The sequence below is a fragment of the Balaenoptera acutorostrata genome, chromosome 1, assembly GCF_949987535.1.
Source record: "Balaenoptera acutorostrata chromosome 1, mBalAcu1.1, whole genome shotgun sequence".
NCBI classification, from domain to species: domain Eukaryota; kingdom Metazoa; phylum Chordata; class Mammalia; order Artiodactyla; family Balaenopteridae; genus Balaenoptera; species Balaenoptera acutorostrata.
The window spans coordinates 10040679-10052841 of record NC_080064.1 but is presented as its reverse complement, the minus strand read 5'-3'; the positions used below and the strand labels follow the sequence as shown (position 1 = coordinate 10052841).

The 12163-nt window shown below is 47.6% G+C and overlaps 1 protein-coding gene across 1 annotated transcript; it reads right to left on the bottom strand.

Moving 5' to 3' along the window:
* Window positions 1-442: 442 nt before the first annotated feature.
* Window positions 443-11906, bottom strand: AADACL4 (arylacetamide deacetylase like 4). Its single transcript, XM_007170066.2, is given in 8 exon segments — window positions 443-654; window positions 657-780; window positions 1069-1219; window positions 1221-1490; window positions 3217-3280; window positions 7227-7443; window positions 11738-11854; window positions 11856-11906. Coding segments are annotated over 8 exon segments (1206 nt in total).
* Window positions 11907-12163: the final 257 nt, after the last annotated feature.

The window sequence follows — 12163 nt, the reverse complement described above, 5'->3', positions numbered from 1 at the left end:
GGCTGGTGACCTTTGGCCCCAGGAACAATTAGGTGCCCCCTCCTCCAACAGGGACCTGACCCCAAGCAATGCTTCAGCATTATGCATATATACCCACCACGGACAGTATGGTCAGCTGTTGGCATTCATTCTGCAGAGGCCTTGTCTGTTAGAGCTTTGAGAAATTTTAAAGGCATTTTTTTCTCCATTATTTGTTTCACCTGAATGAGAATGTTAGAGAATGTTGCTAGATCCAGAATTGAAACTGTTGGCACTGAAAGGAAACAGACACAGTTTGGATTTTCTCAAACACTAGGCAAGGCTATTCTTAGCTTACTTCTCATCCTTCCCCTGCAGAGTAAGCCCTGGCTTAGCATCTCCTTAATCAATAAAATACAATTCATCAAAGGACTCAGCACATAGTAGAGTCCATAATTGCTATGTCCTACTCAGGGGCCCAGGGTTACAGTGTGCTCTTTATATAACTGACTAGAGCATTCACAATTTTCAGGGAGCATGGGAAAGAGAAAGGCTTCCTATCAAATAATATCAGAGATCCATGAAAGCCATCCTCCACGTGGTACCATGTCACGGGGACCCCCTGGTCCTCCAAGCACTTCTTATAGAGCAAGATGTCATCACGGAGGATGTCATAGTCACAGCTCACCAGGAAGCCTCGGGAAGCTGAGCAATGGTCTCATCATCCTTTATGAGGGGTGTATGTTCCACATCCAACAAGGGATTGTTTTCTAGATAGGCAGCCTCATTGAAAGGGCCAGGAAACACGGGTTGGTAGTCTGTCTTTTTTTTAATAAATTTATTTATTTATTTATTTATTTATTTATTTATTTATGGGTGTATTGGGTCTTCGTTTCTGTGCGCGGGCTTTCTCTAGTTGCGGCGAGCGGGGGCCACTCTTCATCGCGGTGCGCGGGCCTCTCACTGTCGCGGAGCACAGGCTCCAGACGCGCAGGCTCAGTAGTTGTGGCTCACGGGCCTAGCTGCTCCGCGGCCTGTGGGATCTTCCCAGACCAGGGCTCGAACCCATGTCCCCTGCATTGGCAGGCAGATTCTCAACCACTGCGCCACCAGGGAAGCCCAGTCTGTCTTCTTGAATCTCTCAGGTTTGTTGTCCACGCTGACCCACTTCCAGTACTTCTTCCAGACTTCCGGGGGAATAAAAGCACCACTCAAGATGGCATCCCACCAGGAGAAGTCGATAAGCACGTATTTAAACACGCATCGTGAACTTCCAGGTGAGGAACTGGACGTGTTGGTTCTGCGGAAAGGATGGCAGCCGAAAATTGATGAGTTGGACAATGGGATAAATCAGGACCTGGGCCCGGATCCGAGGAAGACCGGATCTGCCCACCAAGGTCTGAGAGGTCAAGGTCACAATCCCTGCCCCAGCGCTGTGTCCGCAGATCACAACGCAGACCTGCCAGAAGGAAGCAGAAATGCCCATGCCTCCTTGGACTCTCTCTTGCCCATCCACCACAGGGGTGAAGGCTCTGCAGAACCAAACAGTTGAAAGGCTGATCTCCTCCAGGAGCTTAGTTAAGAAACCGCATTATGTCTTGATGAGGAATCAGGGGGCACCCAGCTCCTGAACATTTCCCCCCGGACAGTGCTCTCGGGGCATTTCCTCACAGACGCCATCCACCTGCAGCCCCCTGGCAGCCTGAAGAACCTTACCTGCCTTTCTTCCTCCACCAGCCTGTCGATCAAAACCAGTCTGGCCTGCGTGCTAGGTCTTTTCAACTGTCTAGAATAACAATATCCTCAACAATTTCCTACAGGGAATTAACACAGGCGCTTATTAACACCTTTCTGTGTTCAAGGGATGTTTTTATTATCACCCTTCAGAGATGTAGAGTCTGGTGGAAACTCTGATGGTGGAATTTCAGACACAAGGCTCAGCCGGCTGGGAGGTATGTTGATGGATCCTGGAAAGATGCTGTCTTCCTCAAGCTCATCAAGAAAACCAGAGATGCTAAGGAAGTTACTTTAAGTAAGTCGTATGAGGGGGCTTGTTCTAGAGGTTGAACCTAAAAGGGCAGTTTTTAGTTCCTCTCACTTGCCTTCTCTAAACTGTTTCCCTGTGACTTGCTGTAATCTGTTGGATTAAGAACCAGAATTCTGGGAGTGGTACCCATGGCCCCCTCCATCCACTAAAAAGCTCCCCCTCTCCTGTTTTCAAAGAACCTCAGGTGCCCTGAGTCGTGGTTTTCTTGAGACGCTCCCAGCATTGGTCCCTGCATGGCCAGCAGTTAATTAGTTAGCTAGTTAGTTCATAAGTCCATTAGGTATTAGGGGTTTTTTTAATATTAATAATATTAATATTTATTAATTCCCAAAGACACGTTTAAACATTAATTCCAATTTTTTTGGTTCAGTTATTTCAAATAACATTAAAGGAAAGCATGAAGCTAAAAAGTTATTTTTTAAGTCAAAATGGCCCCAAGCTAAAAAAAAAAAAAGCTTAGAAACAAATATTTAAAAGTTTGTCCCAGGCCTAATTGAAACCGTGCACCTCAGATTGGGACTTGAACCCACGTGCCGGGACTTGAACCCAGCCTAAACCCAGATTGGGACTTGAAGGTATTAGTTTCAACAATGCAAAAAGCACCTGCAGCATCACTGCCCCAAACCACAGCCAGGACCTTGACCAGAACCTTCAGCCAAGCCCTTAATACCCCCACCACCATCCCATCTCGCTGCCTTCCCAGTCTGAGAGAACGGTTACCTTGAATCCCGTATCCATCCCTCCCTTTCTTTCCTTTTTACATAGTTCCATTGTATCTCTGTATATTCCTTAAAAGTATTATTATGATTTTAATTGTTTTTAATTTTGTAGACAAAGTATCTGGCTTTATGTTATTTTTTGAAAATATTTTCACTGAATGTTATACTGCCAACATTCATCCACAGCATGGTGTGCCTTCCGGTTCACTCATTTGAACAGCTATGTCATATCCCATAACTCCTTAATAGCTGTGCAATATAACATTGACTATGCCACAGTTGATTCATGCACTTCCCGTCGAGGGGCATTTGGGTTGTTTCGGGTCTGGGCTGTTTTGAACCATGCTGCGCCTGTCTCCGTGGATGCATGTGTAAGAGTGCCTCTCTCGGGGGCCTAGGACCTCCTCTCCCTCTGTTCTGCAAATCATCCGAGGTCTCACCCCTCCCTTCCATCACCCAGGTAACACCCACCGACTTTCTCCAACAATTCACCCAACCGACAGCAGCACAGAGTCGGTCTCCTGGGATAGAAAAGCACACAGGGTGCGGTACATGTCTGCAAGGCAAAACCGACACAACAACAGCCACTTGTAGGGAGGTCGGTGCCCCACAGGGCCCAGCACTGCTCCCCAGCCCCCAAGAAGAGCTAGCAACAGTGTTGGCACTGGGTGTGGCATCTTCCCTTTCTTCCTATTCTTGGCTCCTCTGAAGTGACTCTGGCCACCTCTGTCGGGACTACACAAAAAGCCAAGTCAGACACCTGAGTCCACCCGAATCTCCTGAATATCGGGGCTCAGGTGCGCCTTGGGGTTCCCCAGCTGCAACGTTTTCTTTTACAGTAGGGGAAACTGTGGACCTAGAAGGCTTGGTGATTTGAAACCGACAAAGCCAAGACTAGGGAAGGTGGGCGTGTCTGCCCTGGAATATGAATAATAATTATATATATATGTATAGCTGTTATTAAGAAGTAAGCAGTGGTCGCATGGGCCATTTCTATGAGTTGAGCAGTATGTCTGGGGTTCTCAGAGAGCAGGCCCCTGACCATTAATACATTGACCACATGGGCACAGTGCCAGACACAGAATCTGTACCAAATAAACCACGTCTAACTCAGCAGTTCTCAACCCTGGCTGTTTATAGAAATACTGGGGTGGGGGGGGGGTGCAGTTTACACACCCTGTTGCCCAGGCTGAGCCCCAGACCAACCAAATCAGAATCTCTAGGGTGGGAGCACAGGAGACAGGATTTCTCAAATCCCACCAGGCAATTCCAGTGTCAGGGGAGGTGGTGATTGACCATCTGGCAGAGAGAAGCAACCATGGGGCAGGTACATGCTTTGTTAACACGGTTTGGGGAGGTGACAGAAGAAGGGTCAGAACGAGTCAGAGTGGGCAGCTCCTAAGTAGGTCTCAGACCTGGCTTAAGTCATCTGGGAGCTTTTTTAAAATACTGATGCTGGATCCCATCCCCAGAGACTGACAGTCGGCCTGGGGTAGGAGCTGGGTATGAGTGTGACTCTCCAGCCCCCGGGTGACTCTAAAGTGCACGCAGCCAGAGTGGAGAAAACTGCTAGCCACGACCTGGTCCTGCCGACCTTCCCCACTTCAGCCCCCCACTCTGTGGCCCCAACATTCTTCTTTCTCTCGAGCACCCGAGGTTTTGCACTTGCTGTCCCTTAACAGGGCTGGGACTAGGGTGAGGCAAGCAAGGCACTCGCCTTGGGAGCAAAATTAAGGGAGCGTCAAAACACTCAGTATCCAAGATAAATAATACTTCGGTGCAATATTTTAAGGAATCAAAATGAATGCCAGAAACGTCCGTGATGAACAACATATCGAAATTTTAAATAGATTCCTCCTTTGCTTTTGCACGACTTACCCAGATCTCTTGGATCCTGCTTTTATATAAACGTTGGTATGTTGTTCATCTTAGTTTTCTGCATGAATACTGATTTTTTTTTTTTTTTTTTTTTTTTTTTTTTTGGCTGTGTTGGGTCTTCGTTTCTGTGTGAGGGCTTTCTCTAGTTGTGGCAAGCGGGGGCCACTCTTCATCGCGGTGCGCGGGCCTCTCACTATCGTGGCCTCTCTTGTTGTGGAGCACAGGCTCCAGGCGCACAGGCTCAGTAGTTGTGGCTCACGGGCCCAGTTGCTCCGTGGCATGTGGGATCTTCCCAGACCAGGGCTCGAACCCGTGTCCCCTGCATTGGCAGGCGGATTCTCAACCACTGCGCCACCAGGGAAGCCCAATACTGATATTTTTAATATTGCATAAAAATATCTTTATCTGGATCACTGTGGTTTTAGGTGCCCCTTTAAATACAGAGCCCAAGGAGGGTGCCTCACGTGCCTCACCCCATTCCCGTAAGGCTTGGAGCTCTCTTTCCCGGCCTCTGTGGGGCCGGCTCCTTCTCATCAGTTGATCCTGAGCTCAAACTTTGCCTTCTTGGAGAGGCTTCCTCTGATAGGAAAAACTAAATCTGCTCCCTGAGTCATTCTCTACTCCATCGCTCTGTGCTACCACGATGTGAAATTACCCTACTCATTTGTTTCACTGTCCGGCTCCCTCATTTGAGTGGGCTCCAATGAGGACCTTTCTTGTTCTCCACAGTGTCTCCCGTGCCTCAAAGAGGGTCTGACACAAAGTAGGTGCTCAGTAAACATTTGCTGAGTGAGCCCTGGTTTTACTTTTGGAAATAATGTCATCCCTCCACAGAGGAAGGGGAACAGACCCAGCCAATGAATGGGGGTGCTCCCCGGGGCCTCTGAAAGGGAAGAGTGATCTTGGACAAGGGTGAGGCCGGTAGATGGGAGATTATTCATAATTAACTTCTGAAAAGGGGAGAGCTTCAAGGCAGCAAATGCAGATATTGTATTTTCACCACCAGGTGGCAGTACACCCTAATCTCAGGGAACATGTAATGCGAACAGCCCACCTCTTCACGTGGGCAAATTTTCTCCTGTGTGGAAATAGAGACACAGACATAGAGAACAAACTTATAGTTACCAAGGGGGGAAGGGAAGGGTGGAACAAATTGGGAGACTGGGATTGACATATTACATTACTATGTATAAAATAGATAACTAATGAGAACCTACTGTATAGCACAGGGAACTCTACTCAATGCTCTGTGGTGACCTAAATGGGAAGGAAATCTAAACAAGAGTGGATATATGTGTACGTATGACTGATTCACTTTGCTGTACAGCAAGAAACTATCACAACATTGTAAATCAACTATACTCCAATAAAAATTAATTTAAAAAAATTTTTCTCCTGTGCGGCCATCCCTCCATCCATCCATTGGTTTGTTGGTTCATGAACATAACCTTTCACCCAGTTATTTGCCCATCCATCCATCTATATATTCATGCACTCATACATCCATTCAAAAAATAAAACCACAGGCCTGGCCCTGGGGATCCTGCAGCAAGCAAAATAGAAGACTTTCTTGCACTCTTGGAATTTCCACTTTTAGTTGGGGAAGGCAGACAGTAAATAAGGAAACACCCGGAGGAATGAGATAAGTTCAGATTGCGACAAGTGCCATGAAGAAAACTAAAGGATGATGTCAGGGATGGAGGTGGGGGGCGGGCATAGGGTAGGGCACTAGAGTGGGCAGGGAGAGTTCTTTAGATAAGATGTCCAGAGAGTCCACTCTGCAGAGGGACATTTGAGATCAGACTGGAAGAATGAAGAAGGGGTCACCCGTCCTGCAAAGCAGGGGTGGGGGGAGACACAACTTTGGAGGACTCGGGAACAGCAAGTGCAGGAGATTCAGGGTGAGAAGGAGCCTGGTGTGTCCAAAGCCCAGAGAAACAGGCAGCATGGCTGCAGCAGAGTGAATCGCCGTGGGAGGTGGGAGACCCGGGTGACCAGGTCGGAGAGGTCTGCGGGGCCAGCACCAGCTGTGGGGAGGAGTTGGGATTTCACCTAAAGACCCTGTAAAGCTACAGGAAGTGTTCACTGCAAGACTGACAAGTTCCGACTTGTATTTTTAAGGGTTCTTTCTGGCTGCTGGGTGAGGATTAGACTGTGAGGGGTGAGGGGTGACATGGGGAGAGCAGTTACTGGGATGTAGGGATAAAGGGATGCAGACAAGAGAAGGTGGCTTCAGATCACAGGGGTCTTGCAGAACCGGAGAGAAACGCATGGGTTTGGGAAATACTGTGGGGTGAGAACAGACAGGACTGGCCAACGGCTGTGAGTGGTGAGGAAGCGGAGAAGAGTCAACACTGCAGGGCCATAAACACCAAACGCCACCCCACCCCAGCCCTGGCCACTTCACCACCCTCTCCTTGACTAAGACTATCATAGTATAAAAAAAGAACGTTTTCACACCATCTGCTGACTTGAGCCCGAAGCTCTTAGTCAGGGCTCCCTATAAGAACCTCCAGCTGCTGATTCCTTGGAGTCACTCCAACAAGGTTCCCACGGGAGGGGTGGGCAGAGCGGTGCATGAAGACGAGGCTCTTCCTTCACGAAGCTGCCGGGGACCATCTTACCCAGGCTCCCGAATACGGCTTCCCCTCCGTGGAAGAAGACGATGCCTCGCGGGGGGCCGGGGGAGGCCGCCTTGGGCTGGAACAGCCTCACGGGTGCGGTTCCAAAACGCAGGTCGGGTACCACAAGCCCAGGGTCCTTCTTGATTCTCATGCTGTTGTGCAAAAACTGAATAAATCTGGGCATGGAGCAAATCCCCAGTTTCTCAAGTATATTCCCCTGTTAGAGGTAAGAGAAAGAGCGGGAGATATTAGGAGAGGTTAGGATGTATCTGGATGGTAGATGACTCCTGCCCCTTGTAACTGCTAGGGTGTTTTGGCAGTTTCTCATCTGCCTCAAAGGCATGCACCCAGAGCTCATCAGGCTCTAGGGTGTGTCCAGATAAAGCGTTGGGGTCTCAGAATCTCCTCCCAAAAGCTCTTGGTTGAATAGTGGTATGAATCTGCCAAAGAGCTAGCCCATGTTTGGGCTGAGTGGTTGGGCATTGAACTGATCAAAGCCAATGTCCAAGGCAGCTGGCTGGCAACCTCGCTCTCTTTGGCTCCCAGCCTAAGACGGCAAAGACGGTCCATCACCTGGGTCAACACCATCATTGCCTCTCTGGGTTATGACAGACCCTTAAGTCTCATTTGTGTTCAACAGGAAAGAGTAATGGGATCGATTAGGGATGTCTGCCATGGGCTCAGGAGGAAGGAGCAGTGTCACAAAGGCTATATATTTGCCAAATGTGAAAAGAAGTCCATTGTTTTTAAACTAATATGGTCACTCTAGTTATAAACAAGCAAAATATCTGAATATTTCATGAAATAGTTACATGGTATCATATCTCATGTACTAAATGCATTTCCACCATAATGGATCATCTCTTCCGTGGACCTCGCATGGAATATGTGTCTTTGTCATAAAGAAAACAGCACGGGATAATTGTGAACATAGTAAGAACAGCTGACACTTATTAGTCTCCTACAACATGCCAATACTGGTCCAAGTGATTTGGATTATTAACTGGCTTAAACCACTCAGCGATCCTCCTAAGTCAAGCACAATTATCAGCTCCATTTCACAAATGGGAAAAGAGAGGCATGCCAAGGTCAAGTGCCTTGCCCGTCAACAAGTAAGATGTAGAACTTATGTTCTCAACCACTAAACTAGAAAGAGCTTGGGTTCTCAAGTCCAGCAGATTTGGATTCAAGACTTAACTCTATCTACCACCGACTCACTGAAAGATCTTGAGCGTTACCTTCTCTGAGCTTCAATTTTCCTCATTTTATAAAATAGAAGAATGGAGTCTACAGTCCCTGAGGATGAAGCTTGGGAATTAGATGCAACCACCCATATGGAGTGTGTCACTGGTGGGTCCTGGCAAGTGTGGGCTCATACTGGGTCCTGCCCCAGGTTTATGGGATGCCCCAGTGCATTCGCTACATGGAGACGACCCCACCCCCGTCCCCACTGCCCCATTGCCAAGGCTTAGGCTTCTCAAAAGGGAACTCCCAACAAAACCCCAATTTCCCGGCCTGAGGTGGGAGCAAGGTGACCAACGCGGTAGAGATGACCTACTTTCCCCACCACTTAGCCCACATCTGAGGAATCCATTTCCAGCATCTAGAAGAGTAAATGTTTCAGGGATTTTGAACGATGCAATGTGGTGATAAACGTCTCTTAGCACGACATTCTGAAAGGTCACTAGATACAGCCAGGAAGTTAGATTTGGTTTGGTTTGGTTTGTTTTTTCCCACAGTTGAGTCCACATTTGCCAGAGCTGGTAATGTAGGACAGAGGCAAATAAGGAAGATTGATTATTATATATTATTATATAATATTATAAATACATATTATTTATATATAAATATTATAAATATATTGTATATATAAATATTATATTTCTATATTATAAATATATTATTTTCATAAATGTTATAATATGTATATATAAATATAATATAATATTTTGATATTATTTATAAGAATGTATTAGTAGTAGTATAAATGGGACCATCACTAGTTTAGGAACGCCTGAGATCCAGAACTTCAGATGGATATTGAAACTCTTTCACAAAATATTCTAGCAGAGTTTGCCCTTTAAAATAAAATCTAGGGACTTCCCTGGCGGTCCAGTGGTTAAGACTCCATGCTTCCAACTCAGAGGGCACGGGTTCAATCCCTGGTCAGGGAACTAAGATCCTACACACCCTGGGAAGAGGTCAAAAAATGAAACAAAACCAAAAAATAAAATAAAATCTATAGCATTTGTTATATTAGTCCTTATATCTTTTAGTAAGGCTGAAATCATTCATCACAGCTTTTAAATCAATAATGATTTTAGGAAATGCTATGTCTTCGCCTTCAGAGATACAATATATATACTACTAATAATCTATTTTTATGGAGTCCTTTCTAAGTGCCCAGCACTGTACCTTGCACCTTAAATGCATTTCTCATTCAATCCCCACCTCACACCTGTAAAAAGCATCTCTTGCTATCCTCATTTTTTTTTTTTTTTAATTTATGGTTGTGTTGGGTCTTCGTTTCTGTGCGAGGGCTTTCTCTAGTTGTGGCAAGTGGGGGCCACTCTTCATCGCGGTGCGCGGGCCTCTCATTATCGCGGCCTCTCTTGTTGCGGAGCACGGGCTCCAGACGCGCAGGCTCAGTAATTGTGGCTCACGGGCCTAGTTGCTCCGTGGCATGTGGGATCTTCCCAGACCAGGGCTCGAACCCATGTCCCCTGCATTGGCAGGCAGATTCTCAACCACTGCGCCACCAGGGAAGCCCCTCATTTTTTAGAGCAGAAAACAGAGACTCAAAGACATTAGTCTACAAAACTAGCAAGTGAAGATTCAGGTCTCAGACCCAAGGTTGTCTGATACCAAAACTAGACACCTGATTTCTGGGCCGTAGAAGCTTTTAGGTTTCGCCTCCTTCTCCTTAAAATTCTTATCCTTCCTGTACTTATCTGTCTTCTGGAAGCAAGTGACCACTTGGATATCACCGCCCTCATCATAGTCACCTTGTGATCAGCGGTCTGTCCTAGGAGGGCTCAGTGCTGGGGGGACCAGGGTGGGACATCATGAGCTGAATTTACCCTCCATGGCCCATCTCAGAGGCTCCCGTGAGCAGCTGTCATCAGAGATGCTTGGCTTGTGGGCTACTCTTGAGGAGAAACACTGAAGGTTGGAAAGGTCTCGGGTTTTCTGGGCCACCTGGACCTCTGAGGCCCTCATTTTCAGCCCTAGGGCCTCAAACTAGCCTATAATTCCATAAGGATTGCAGCCACTGGCTTGAGACAGCCTGACCTCCAGCAAAGTGGGTGACCAGGATTAATAAGAGAGATGCTAGTACCACACCCTCAGCCTGTCTCCTTGGGGCAGTGACGTTCATGTAATTATGATATAGACTTGTTCATTTCTCTGAAAGTCATCCATTTCCCTGGTGAAACATTCCAGCAGCACAGAAACATATTTTACTTATTTACCAAATATCACCAAACAAATTAGCCCTTATCACCTGTCATCTTGATCCTCTTACCAACCTGATGGAAGAAATGCAATTGTTCCCCCTTTGCAGATGAGGAAACCAAGACACAGAGAGGTGAAGTAAATTGCCCAAAATCACACAGCCAGGGAGCGGCTGTCAGAGCTGAGTGTGGCCTCCTCACCTCCTTCAACGGTTGTTCTCCCCACAGGTCATCATTGTGAACCGTTTGGCTGCCATCAGGTCTCCATCCAGGGTTGGGACATTGGGATTAAATCAAGTTGCCTGTCTCTTAGTGCCAAACTGTTTCCAAATCTGCTGCTCTAGGCAGGCACCGTTCTACCCAAAATCCCAAACCCCTGTTCAGAGCCTGGCTGGTGTGGCCACTCTGAAACGCTGGGTGAATTCCCTGGTGATTGATCAGCAAATGGTGAGTAAGCACCTGCTAGGTGCCAGGCCCTGGGCTTGGGGCTAGGCTTGCAGAGATGCGTAAGGTGGTCCCCGCCTTCCAGGTGCTTGCAATCTAAGCAGGGGGGAAACGCCTGTGTGCCGTGAAGTGGAAGACACTGTGGCTGAAGCAAGTTCATTCTGTCAGGCTCTAAGCCTTTTCAGGGCAGAGGCTGGGTCTGGAATTGTTTGGGAATCCTCAGAAATGAGCCCGGTGATTGGCACTCAGTAAATATTTGCTGTTGAAGGAAGGAAAGGAGGCGGGGGGCAGGTGAGAGGAAGGACAAGAAGAAGGAGAGAAACAGAATAGCAGACACAAAAGAGAGGACTGTCATCCGTCCCTCCGTGTCCATGAAGGACTGGTTCCAGGACCGCCATGATACCAACATCTTCATTGCTCAATCTCTTACAGTCGACCCTCCATCCATGGAGGCAGGACCCGTGGATATGGAGAGCCCACTTTATAGCAAAGTCTCTCTTTCTTGGGGGAGTCTGAAGAGAGAGAGGGAAGGCAAATGAAAGAGGGAAAGGAGGGGCAAGGCACAGAGAGAGAGAGAGTGCCCCAACCCATGACAGGGCCTGAGTGCAAACTCACCCAAGTGACCATGTAGAGGAACACGCAGTGCAGAAATCGGAACTTGGCAGGATGTTGCAGAGTAGAGGGGACACCTGTGGCGAGGAAGTGCTCAAAGACAGCCCAGACAAAGACCCCCCAGGAGAAAGGTGCACAGTGCAGCTAGAAGCACCAGCCACGGGACCACCATGTTCCGGAGGCCATGAGGAGCTTAGGAACTTCTGTCAGTGGGACTTGAGCTGGTCATATCGGCTGTCTCCTCCCTCCCACTCTCTCTTTTTTCTTTTTTTAACATCTTTATTGGAGTATAATTGCTTTACAGGTTGTGTTAGTTTCTGCTGTATAACAAAGTGAATCAGCTATATGCATATGTATATCCCCATATCTCCTCCCTCTTGCGTCTCCCTCCCACCCTCCTTATCCCACCTCTCTAGGTGGTCGAAAAGC